This window comes from Leopardus geoffroyi, chromosome C3 (assembly GCF_018350155.1).
Source record: "Leopardus geoffroyi isolate Oge1 chromosome C3, O.geoffroyi_Oge1_pat1.0, whole genome shotgun sequence".
NCBI lineage: Eukaryota > Metazoa > Chordata > Mammalia > Carnivora > Felidae > Leopardus > Leopardus geoffroyi.
Window position 1 is genome coordinate 33,960,678 of NC_059338.1, and position 12,267 is coordinate 33,972,944.

The window sequence follows — 12,267 nt, forward strand, 5'->3', positions numbered from 1 at the left end:
TAGTGATGTTGTTTGCCTGCTTCCTTATCCCTCTTTCTATTTCCAAGTCCTCCTAAGTGCTCCAAGAGATTTTTCAGTCCATCGAAATTGTCCCAATGTTTGCAGAAAACACATGCGTATCAACTCCCTTTTTAGTCTCCATGGATTGTTCTCTCAAGGTCTATTAGGATGAGCAGAGCCTAATCCCAGGGAAACTGGTAAAGATGATGAATTCACACCTCAAAGTAGGTAACCACTCTCAGGTGAGGGAGCTGGGGTATCGATCCGATAATTGCCATCAGTTGTTAAGTGAGATCTGCTTCTGGAGGGTGTTGATTGATTACCTCCCTCTTGTCTTTATAGGTAAAAAGGCAGAGTACCTTTAAATGATTCCAGAAGAAGTCTGAGCAAAAGGAGGCAGAAGTGACCTTTGGAATTTGTCCAGACTGTGCTGAAGTGTCAGCGTCCTAGTGATATAGACGGGACATCTGTATACTGCATTGTGCAGCGACTGCTTTCACGTCTGCAGATTCGGTTTTGTTACTTGCTCTGGGTCTTGGATCCGTGCTTTCTTTTCTGTTGCTTTTTTATTCTCCTGGAGCCTATCCTTTCAGAACTACCTGGGAAATGATGCATAGGAAGTAAAAATAGGCATCCTAATATATTTGAAACCGTCTTTAGGTTGACGCTTGATTGACAATTCAGCTGGGTATAGAAAGCTAGGTTAAAATAATTTTCCCTCTCATTTGGAAAGAATTTCTCCGTTGTCAAAAAGGAAAAAGAATTTCCTCATTGTCCTATTAACTCCAGTACAGCTACTGAGAAGTCAGAGCGTATCTTACCTTCTGACCTGATGTTTCCCCCTACCCTGGAAACTTCTAGGATACACTCATTACCCATGATGTTCTAAAATATCATGCCAAGAACTTTGCTAAATTTTATCTTTTCATGTATTATATGCAGTTCTTGATGAGCCCTTTCAATCTATAAACTCATGTTCTTCTATTCTGAGAAATTTTCTCATATAACTTCTTTAGTTACGTTTCTTCATTGTTTTCTCTTCACGGACATAAAATTAACCCAATATTGTTTCCCTTTGTTCATTAGGTACCTTTGTTATGCATTTTGTCTTCATTCCTACCCTCAACACTCCACATATTTTTCGAGAAATTTCTTTGGCTTTACATTCCAGGCTCTTTGTTGAATATTTCAATTTCGTTTAAGACCATTTCATTATAGCTTCCAAAAGATTTTTATTCTTTTTTCCAAAAAATTGCATCTTGTTCTTTCTACCTAGATTCATTCTTGTCTCCATGGAGCTATTTAAAATAAAGAGGCATTCTCTTTACAGTGTGCGAATGATCATTGGTCAGTTTTTCTTTTTATAAGAGCAAAGCCCAAATCACCTAATTTAAAGTTCTATGGATATGAACAACTTTTGCCGGCATTAGGCTTACTTGCAGGGTTGATGGTACAGTGAGGCATTTAAATTGCAGTTGTGGCAGAAACTGCTCCTCGGTTTCCTAAATTAACCCCTCCCGCTTTTATTTTAAGGAACAGAATCACTTCCACCATTTTAAATATCAGCAGGACACGTGACCCCTCAGCAAGAGCCTCCCCACGGCTGCAACTTCCCAGTCACTCCCCTGCTTGTTCTCTGCTTCCTCTTTCCTCTTGCAAAGGGCTGACAGGGTGCTTGGAGCCAACTTCCGCCTTGCTGAGGAGGACAGCACCCCAAGGCATGTGGAGACAACAAGCAGAAAGGGACAGTGGTCCCTGGTTGACCATATTGGGCGGGGCTGCTGACCATCCTACATGCTCTTATGCCTCTTTTTTCCATGAAAGAAAAACCAAGTTCTACATGATTTGAACCACTAAGTTTTGGGGTGTCCTGTCTGCTGACAAGTATGGGGTGGGAGTCTCCAGATCCTAGTGAATATTAGTGCCTTCTCCCTCACCGTCTGGTTTCTCTAGAGAAAGATGCTCTGGTCTTCTGCCTGCTTCTTTACAACTTGACTTTCTACCATGCCAGGTGAGGAGATTGTCGCCTCTATACTCTCCCTGAATTCCGATTCCTCCCTCCGTTCCTGTGCCCATTTCCACGATCACATTACTTGCGCCCCATTAACAATGAGAGACTTTGATTCTTTCCTGAACTGATTGTTCCCAACCCTAGAAGGTAGGACATTTGCCGGTGTTTCCTTGTTTTAGGTGAAGTATTTACCCTCCATTACGACTCATTTGTCCTCACCTTTCTTGCAGAGGTTTGTCCGGTGGTGCTGAGCAATTACACCATGAGTAAACACTGTAGCAAGTTACATGAAACGTTCATTTGGTGCTACAGTTTAATTTAGCCTCAGAAAAACAACCAGGAACCCCCTGCTAACACCTATTCTCTGACTAGAAGAATATAAATTAAAATCAAGTGATTTTTTTTTTCTGTTCTAGGTTTAATAACCACAGGGAGAAAGACATTGGTAAGCTAGAGGCTCTGCTACAAAAAATCTTAACTCAAGTAAGAGTTTTGCCGTTTTGCATTGATGGGAGCTATAAGGGGTGGGGGTATGTTACTTTCTAAAATTCCTGTGAGTCCAGGAGTGACCGTCCCCAGTTCTGCGTTTTTGTCAACTTTAGGCAAATACTCAACATTCTGATCCTGATAGTGAACCCATTTGCAGACTTAAAGGTATGAATTCTTGTTATTCAAAATATTTAAGAAATTTAAATACTCTGAATGGATTTGTGCAGTTTGGAAAGTTTTCTTTCTAAAATGTCATTTTTTTATTTGAAACTTTAGATGGTATCTGGCTCAATACCAGTGGAAGCTCGAATATTACAAGTTTTAAGTTATATTTACCTTTACTGTAGGCCAAAATGTGCAAGCATCAATGGGGCCAATCACGAGGCAGATATCACGTCATATTTTTTTAATGAAGCATTATTAGACTTTGATAAAAGATTAAGTATAGGATATAAAAGAAACTCTACATGGTAATCCCAGGGCTGGGAGAGGGTAGCAAGAGAAGAATAAACTTCAAACAGGGTCCCTCCCAAGGCTATAGCTGGAACCCACTAGATGCCAGGGAAGTTCACGGGCGGCATGTCATGCACTAGAGCTGATCTGCAGAAACCGACGCTCCAGAATTCAGGCAGCGCATAAGTGACCTGCAGGTGATGGCTGCAACATGGACCTGGGCTGCTGAAGGGGCACCAGAGCACTGGGTGACTGTGACGTGAACGGCACGTGGTGGCCAGGCACACGGGTGTGCTCAGCGAGCGGGAGCCCAGCCCCACGCCAATCCTGCAGGGCGGAGCTGGGAGGTGGGTCAGGTGTATGGGCTTGCAGATGGAAGCTGGCATGGTAAGAGGCTTGAGATAGCACCCCTGTCGGGAGAACCACAGGAAGGTGATGGCCGGGCCACTTAAGGGCTGCAAGGTTGACATGGGACGGATTCTGTGTGATGGGCACAAGCCTGGGGCAGAGTGCCACTGAAGAACCTCCTTCTCACTGGGCTAACCTACCTGGAAGCAGCAGGGAACAGGGGAGAGCCCTTTCTTCCTTCAGTGTCCCTCTAGCACCCTCTGTTGAGAAAGTTCAACGTCACGATCACCTTGAGAAACTGCAAGCAGTTCTGATTCCATACCTCCGAGCTGCGATAAACAGTGACTGTAGAGCCGAAAGGCAACATAGCGCTAACTGGCACAGCAGGACAGCTGGAAGTTGCTAAAGTAAACATGCAAAGTCAAAACCACGCAAGGATTGCTCAGAGGTAGACCGTGGGAGAGGAAGTGCCAGAAGAGTAGCAACAGATGTATTACAATTTAGATTAGGAAAGTCATTTTGTTTGAGTTTATTTTCAGGCAAGGAAAACAAGGAAAATACGATGATTATATATTTGCTATTGGTTGAGAAAAGAAACACAGTTCTGAAAAAGGACCTTATTTGCTTTTATTAAAATATATAATTTGGGGGCGCCTCGGTGGCTCAGTCGGTTCAGTGTCTAAGTCTTGATTTCTGCTCAGGTCATGATCTCATGGTTTGTGGGTTCGATCTCCACCTTGGGATCTGTGCTGACAGCACTGAGCCTGCTTGGGATTCTCTCTCTCTCTCTCTCTCTCTCTCTCTCTCTCCCAGCCCCTTTCCCGCTTGCACTTTTATTCTTTCTCAAAAATAAATAAACTTTAGATATATATAGAACTTTAATGGCAGAAACAGGTGGAGCACTGCCTCAACACGGATCTGACAAGATCAAAGCGGCAGGAGAATGGACAGTGAGGTGCAGAGAGACGGAAGGATCTTGGATTTGATTGACAAATCTTGGTGAGAGGACAAGCTGTGTAGGAAGATGTTGCAATACTGCTGAATGGGCTTCCTGATCTGGAAGAGGACGAGGGTGGCACCACGGAATCTGTTAAAAGAACCAGACGTGACATGGACTCACTGGCCTTAGAGTACCTCCGAGAGAATGTTCCCCCTACAGGAAGAGCTGGCTCTTTTTTCGTGGACGGATTTTTAAAAATTACAAAGATACGAAGTGTTTTCTTTCAGTCTCCTAATGCAGATCATTAAGTGACGAATCTATACTCAAAAAAGGACACTCACTTAGTTTGTGGCAGCAGAGTGCAAATGTGACAATACTCACTGGAATGAGAAACTGATGGAGATTTCTCAAGAATGCAAAATACTTAGTTAGCCCTTTGAGCTGGAGTTGTTTATTCACTAGCTTGTGTTTGAAGGGGACTGATTATAAACGTTGACCTTTAACTCTGATTTTGCTTTACTGTCAGAGTTTAACATTTCCCAACTTCTTATATGTGTCCTGTGACACAGGCGATTGAAGAGACAGAGGGAAGGACAAAGAAAGAGGAAGGCGGACATGAGGGGATTGTTAACTTCCCACGTGCCCCCCGCTCTGCGAAGCAGTCTGAGTGGCTGTGTTTAGCGCCCGCAGGTACAATGGGTGTTGAGATAATCCTTTCACTGATTCCTGGGATTCCTATTTGTCACACATACAGGAAAGAACAGATGAAATGTTTCTGCCTTTTTTCCTTCCTGTCATTGCCATCAACCAACAAACATGCATTATGGATTACTCATGGGGTTCATTGAGCAGTGGGACAAAGGAATTCTGATGAAAGAAAATCATGGTGTCTGTTCCAAAGAGTTTCCTGCTGAAGCACTGAGATACTGTGTTCAAGCTACCACTTGATGTTCCTTGTCGTTTGGGTGTCCAGGCAATGGTGGTCCTCCACCTGATTTGCTGACTGGCTTCTCCAATAAACAAATTGCGTCAGACACACTTCAAAACTGGGACTGCCCTGAAATACAGCAGCCATCCTGGCTGTCATAGAATCAGCTCACTCTGTATTACTTCTCATGCTAGGGGCCCAAAGGACTGTTGTGTCTTTTGTGTCAGTAAGTATCAACATTTATTTTTCTCACCTGTGCTTTTGTTTTATTTGGGAATGTTCTCTCAGGAACTCACCGAATTCTTTATCTGAAATGGCAATCTTTGATCAAAATTGTCTTCACAATTATCATCGCCTAAGCTATTTGGAAGAAGTCGGTTAGGAATGCACATGGAGATACTTTTCTGATGGTAAGGATATCAATTATATATCCCTTTTCCTTGTTTCCCTACGAGCAAGTGCGACCATATTCAAGAACATACATTTGTATGGATAACTGGTCGCTATATCACATCCTTAAGGATCACAGTGATCTAACGGAGCAAACAAATCTAATTACATTTTTTACTTCTTAAAATATATCAGAAATATGGGATAAATGTTTACATTTATATTTCTTCAAAGTAAAATTCAGTAAGTCATGGCCCCCTTCATGTCACCTGCAAAGAATTCTGCTCTCCTCACTTTAACAGCACAGATTGGTTTGAAGTTATCTGACTTCGTAGAAATGGAATGATACGTTATGTGTTCTTTCTTCCATGTCTTTTAATTTTTTTTTGCTAACCATTATATTTGTGAGATGCGTCCACGTTGTGTGCAGTCAAGGTTCAGTCATTTTAATTTCTGTTAAGCATTCCACCATTGCATGAATCTAACCCTGTTCACTTGCCTACTCTAGGGTTAAAGAACAGTGGGGTATTTTCCATTTGTTTGTGGCCAGGAACATTTTTGCACATGTCTTTTGCTGAACGCATCTATTTTTTTAAAAAAACAATTTTATTTTTTAGGCCAACTGTGAAGTTTGAACTCACAGCCCCGAGATCAAGAGTTGCACGCTCCACCAACATAGCCAGCCAGGTGCCCCTGAACACGTCTATTTTTGATGAAAAAGTACCTAAAAATAGAGCTGCTGGATGGGTGCATCTGTTCAGCAGTTTTCCACAGTGGTTGTACCGGATGGTAGCCTCCCACCCTATCCCTGCACAACGTGCAAGTTCTTTACAGTATTGCTATTTTTTGTTTGTTTATTTATGTATGTATGTATGTATTTGCGATATTCTGCTGGGTATGAAATGGTATCACATTGTGCTTTTCACTTGCACTTCCCTCCTGATCACTGAGGTTGAACTACTTTCCCTGTATTTGTCGACCATTTGGATATCATCTTAACGTGAAGTGCTATGGCAAGTCTTTTATCCATGCTCCGTGGTCTACCTAGTTCTGATTATTTGTAAGAGTTTTTAACATTATCTGCAAAAAAAGTCTCTGGTGAGTTAGGTATTGTAAAATTCTGTATTCCTGCTCTGGTAGCTTACCTTTTATTTAATGTTCATAAGGTGCTTGCTAAGCATAATTTCCTACGTTTTTGTGGTTATAATTTTTCAAGTTTTTTTTTTTTACTTTAAGTAGTGGTTTGGTTCTTTAAAAAAATTTTTTTTTCAGTTTGATTATTGGGTTTTTTTTTTTTTTTGGTATGTTTTGTGTGTTTTTTTGTTGTTTTATTTTTTTGTTTTATGGTGGGGGTTGTATCCTGTTTAAGAAATCTATCCTAGCGGCCTTACTCCCTCTCTTCATCCCTTGCCTGGCATCCTCAGCCCCTTTCTCTATTGCCTGCTGGCTCGTGTGGCCAAGCCCACTCAGTGCACAGGCAAGGCGTGTGCTTATCCCCTCTGCTGTGCTCAGGTAGGCGTCCAAGGCAGAATGCTCAAGGCCCTTGGGTCACTCTGTATGCTTAGCTACTTGATCTAGCCTGCTTGAACTAGTGTTGCAGCCATATGCCAAAACTTTTTCTAGAATGTAGTTGTTTTGACCTCAACAATCATAACATCCTTTGGCAGTCTGCTGTGTGCCGGGTGCTGAGGGTACAGCAGGGAATAGACGAACACACACTCCACAAAAGCTGATAGTCCAGGGCGGGAGCCAGCTACTAAACATTAATCCTATCAACAAAATGTTCAAATAACCACTGTATTGGAAACAGAGGGAGCGTCCTGTGTTAGGGATGGAGTGGCATGGCCTGGAAGGAAGGGCCATTGGAATCATCGGCATCCCCCATACTGAAGGACATTTTATTTTCCAGAGATTATTCTTACCACGTAAAATGCCGTTTCATAGTCCAGCGATTTTCTTCCCTAACGTCTGCTTGTATTCAAAAACGTTCTGTCAGATTATGGCTTTAGAAGCTTAACAAAACATGGTAGTAAGTGGAAAGTGGCGGGTCAGCCAGCCAGACCACTTAGCACCTGAAAAGTCCCCCAAGACGAAAGCAATAGAGAATGACTTTATATAGACGGCAAGAGACGGACGACTAAGTGGGCAGGTATCAGGACAAAGTTTAGTGGAAACTCTTGAAACACAACAGTTAAATTCAACAGAAGAAAAGACATTCTGAGGAGGATGACGATGAATCGATTTAAAATCTTTAGCAGACTGGAACTTCATGGAACAATTTTATGACAGACAATACTTGGCAGGACTTAAGGTTGGAGTAAGTATTTTCTTTGGTTATTGCCTGTATGCCTTTTAAAAATAAACTTGTGCCAAAATAGATATAAATAAAGGGGGAAAAATAAAGAAATGATATCTATGTCTGCCCTAAGATCACAACTGTATTTGCCCCATATTTTCTTTTAGGAGATTTATGGCTTTACTTTCACAGTTATATTCATGACCACCCAATATTGTCACGGTGTGAAGTAAAGAACCAAGATTCCTTTTTTTCCCATGTACATATCCAATTGACCTGGTGCCTTTTATTGAAAGGACCTTCGTCTCCCCCATTGCTCTGTAGTGTGTCAGTTTGTCATAAATCAATTGATCGTGCCTGCTTGGGGCTTATTACCTGACTCTCAATTGTTAACCTTTAGTCCATTTGGTTTCCTACACAAATACCACACTATCTTATTTGCTGAAGATTCATAACGGGTCTTGATATGTGGCCATGTAGTTCTTTGGTTTTGCTCCTCTCCTCCCTTACTTATCCCCTTCATCCCCCCTCCATCTCTCTCCTCCCTCATCTTAGAGATTGCTCTTACAACTTTTGATCCCTTACTTTCCATATGAATTGTAGAATCAGCTTATCATTTGTTTAAATCAAAATGCTATTGATTTTGATTATGATGCAATGTATCCATAGGTCAGTTAAGGAGGCGTTGACATTCATACAACGTGATGAAGAAGGAGTTGTTCTGGGGTCTTCTCCACCCTGGTAGAGGCAGAATGTTCCTAGGCATACTTCCCTAAGTAATAGATTCAGGATCCCGTACATTAGATGGAAATTCTTTGACACTGTTGGTTTGCAACACTCCTGGTAGCTTCCCAGCTATAATAGGAAACTGACCCCTGTACGAGGAGGGCAGGGAGAGACAGAAGAGGCAGGCACCTCCAGATGGGTGGTTTTAATAAGCAAAGGGAACTGACATATGAGTGCTGTCCTGGGTGGCGGGAAGACAGATGGACCCCTGTACCTTTCCACCAAATCTTGAGTTTATAAAGAGGCCTAAACTGGTTTCAGTCGCATATACCATGCAGGTGTTCTCAACACCACATCACTGTTTCAAGGATATGTCCTTCAAGCAGCCTGGAGGAGTGAGAAAGGGAGAGAGGAACCCACATTCCAAGGACAGGGGAGGCGTGGGAGCCTTCGAGGGTACAGGTCCAGCTCATAGGCAAACTGGTGGTCCCGTCGTTCCGATGATGTTCCCCAAAAGGTACAGTGGAAGGAGCTTAGGATTTGAATCCGATCTGGGCTCAGAATCTGACACGACCACTGAGGAGAAAGGTTTGGGGGAGATTTACTAGGTCTTTCCCAGTTAGGTTCCTCATCTGTTACATGTAGCTATAACACCTACGTCACATTTTTATTTGAAGAAATTAAATGCAATGATTTATGTGGACGTTGGAACATGATTAATAAGCAGAAGTGCTTTCTAAAAAATAATCTTCTGTTAAACTATTGAAATCACCTCTTTTATCTGACATCCTCAGGGTTTATTCTAGTTCCTCTTCATAAAATGAAGCAACTGTATGGTGTGTTTATCCACTTTCCTTTCTCTCCAGGGAAGGAAATTGAATTGTGTGCTGTCATCAATATTACAGACGGATGCACTTATTTCTGAGTCACTTATTTCTGAGGAATGTTCCTCTTTAGTTTTGAGAGCTAAGCACTTTGGCTGTTGCATGCTTCATTTGCACTTACCTCAATTCAGCTGGGCGGCGTAGGTCATTTTCAGACATTTCCCAGTGCTTATGACCCTCTGTGGATGAATATCTGTGTATCTTTAAATGACAAATATACACAGCTGGTCCAAGAGGGAACACACGAAATTCAGGTTGGTAACTTCTTCTGTGCCCTTGGCAGAGACTAAAAGAAATAAGCTGAGTGAAAGACTAAGGCAGTGATTAAGGGACCAGTCTTCACCCAGATAGCTATTAATAAGCTAAGTCTGGAAATGAACAAATATGCCTTCTACGATATAGAAGTTAGTGCTTTAGTTAGAAATACAATGCTAGGCTGGAAGCTCCTTCACTCCGATCCAGTGCCATTGAGAAAGTCTTGAATTTGTCGCGACCTTCTGTCCATTTATCACGCTTGATCCTCTCCCACTTAATTTTCCATGCGCGCTTTATCTTGGCTGTGAACACCATGCTGAGAAATTTCCCTTGACTCTCCAAATGGCGTAACCCCACAATTGATTAAACTTGGCATCATAGATACTCAAGGAAACTTCAATACTGAGGGAATAATTGCTGTTTTGACTATATTTTTGTCTTTTCACAAGGTAGACTTGCAAGCTTTTTCTATTCCAATTAGGCTCTGACGGGTGTAGAAATAAAATTGAACTACACATCTTTTTTATTCCTGCCTTTCTACCGGGAATTCACGCCAGTGCATGAAGACAGGTCACAGCAGGAAGATGGCATAGAGCAGCACCTCGCCCTCATCCCTGAAGAAACGGCCACACATCCCGTACCATTTTCCTCGTTTATCTAGAATTCTCCAAGAGAAATGTTGTCTGCATGTAGACAACAAGCCACCAAGTGCCCCCCCACAACACTGAGAAATTCTCGGGGTCACATCTGTAAATCCTCATGGAATCCGAGAGAACATTCATGTCAGGCTCATATCATTCTCCCAAGACCTGGAGCTTTATTGGAGCCCTATCAGATCCTGCCCAGTACCGGGTGTACTTAATTCTGCCCCTCCCCTTTAGTGACTCAGACTTACTTTTGGTTCGGGCATCAATTTCCTACTGACTTAGAGCTTCACTTCAGCCTCATTCGGGGCATCTGAGAACACTGGGTCGCAGTGCACGATCTCTGAGACTCTTCACCATGTACCCCAGGTTGCAGGGAATTTTCCCAGCACTGTGTCTCCTTGGGGTCCTGTCTCTACTGCAATGCCCATTTGTCCTGTGCGGTGAGTACACTCATGATAAGGAAAGGGGGCGAGTTGAAACCAAGGTATGGAAAATAATTCCTGGTTAAGAATTAGTTACATATAATCGTATGACAATAATTCAGTACAATTTTGGAGAAGAACCATGAAGTATGTATTGAGAAATATATTTAAAAATTTTTAGTCCTTCAGATACAGTCCATGGTAACTCAGAACACATAATATAACAAATCTAAGAGCAACCCATCTAGTCACAAAAATCTTTTCATTTTAATTTAATTAATTAATTAACTAATTAATTTTTTACAAACAGTGCCATGACACACACTGTTTCTTTTTAAATGTTTTTAATGGTTATTTATTATTGAGAGACAGAGAGTGAGCAGGGAAGGGGCAGAGAGAGAGGGAGACACAGAATCCGAAGCAGGCTCCAGGCTCTGAGCTGTCAGCACAGAGCTCGACGCGGGGCTTGAACTCAAAAAACCGCGAGATCGTGACCTGAGCTGAAGTCGGACGCTTAAGGACTGAGCCACCCAGGCGCCCCTTAATTTTTATATCAATGTATTATATTTAAATGGATGCTGTTCAATTCTTAAAGATTTCAGTCTTTCACAGGTTTCATTATTTTTCTATGGCATTAATAACTGAGTAGAAAACTTTTGCCAACCAGAAAGTAAAATTTTATATTATCACAAACAATGAGCGAATTTATCAGAGTAAGATTACAAAGCCCTGTATACACTGAAAACATTATATAAGTGCAAGATACCGTATTGCAGGTCAGGGAATAATTGTCCCTAACCACTGAGCCCCGAAAGGGTTGTCAGGACCTACAGGCCCCACCAAGGTAGTGCTGATTATAAATGCAGACATGAGTGTTTTTTTAGTTTCTAAGTGGAAATATGCCAATAAAAGTAACATTTCTTATTCATCTGCCTATACAATCTCTTATTCAAAAGAAAGGATTTCTAAGACTATTTTAAATATTTACATCTGTGTCCCTTAGACCATTTGTCAGAGCATTTAACATAGAGCATTTTGCACAGAATGACAAAATCATTCAACAGAGAAGAAATTTCCCCAAGAACTATGTCTTTTTCAATGGAGACTATGTTTTCTATTTACATGACGTTGGGTGTTTTCCAAATTCTGATGATACAAGGATTACCTGCCAAGCAGAAGAATGCGGAGGTCCAAGGTGCCCTCTTGTCATCCTTTGTCAAGATTAATTTCTCGAGCCCCAGCATGATCCCGTGCTGTTCCGGCTTTAGGAATGTTCCTAAGAGTACAGAATAACTTCAGAGTTTTTTTGTAAGCGGAGTACTGAAGCATTTTAGTTGGGAAGTTTTTTACCTCATCATAGTGGCAGGTATTTTAAGAGAAATTTCAATGCTAGGTAGAGAAGTTCATATATCCTGGGTGATTCTCCTCGGTTGGAAATTGAAATGGCTGCCTCTGTTGTTCTTCCAAAGCTCAGCCAC

The 12,267-nt window shown here is 41.8% G+C and overlaps 2 protein-coding genes across 2 annotated transcripts in view; both read left to right on the forward strand.

Moving 5' to 3' along the window:
- C4BPA (complement component 4 binding protein alpha) overlaps window positions 1–12,267 on the forward strand; it is a 53,020-nt gene that overhangs the window by 33,347 nt on the left and 7,406 nt on the right. The gene's annotated exons all lie outside the window — the stretch shown is intronic.
- On the forward strand, window positions 4,082–5,235 carry LOC123587005 (anaphase-promoting complex subunit 13-like). The gene is given in 2 exon segments (XM_045456726.1): window positions 4,082–4,317; window positions 4,320–5,235. Coding segments are annotated over 2 exon segments (303 nt in total). The 5' UTR covers window positions 4,082–4,244; the 3' UTR covers window positions 4,550–5,235.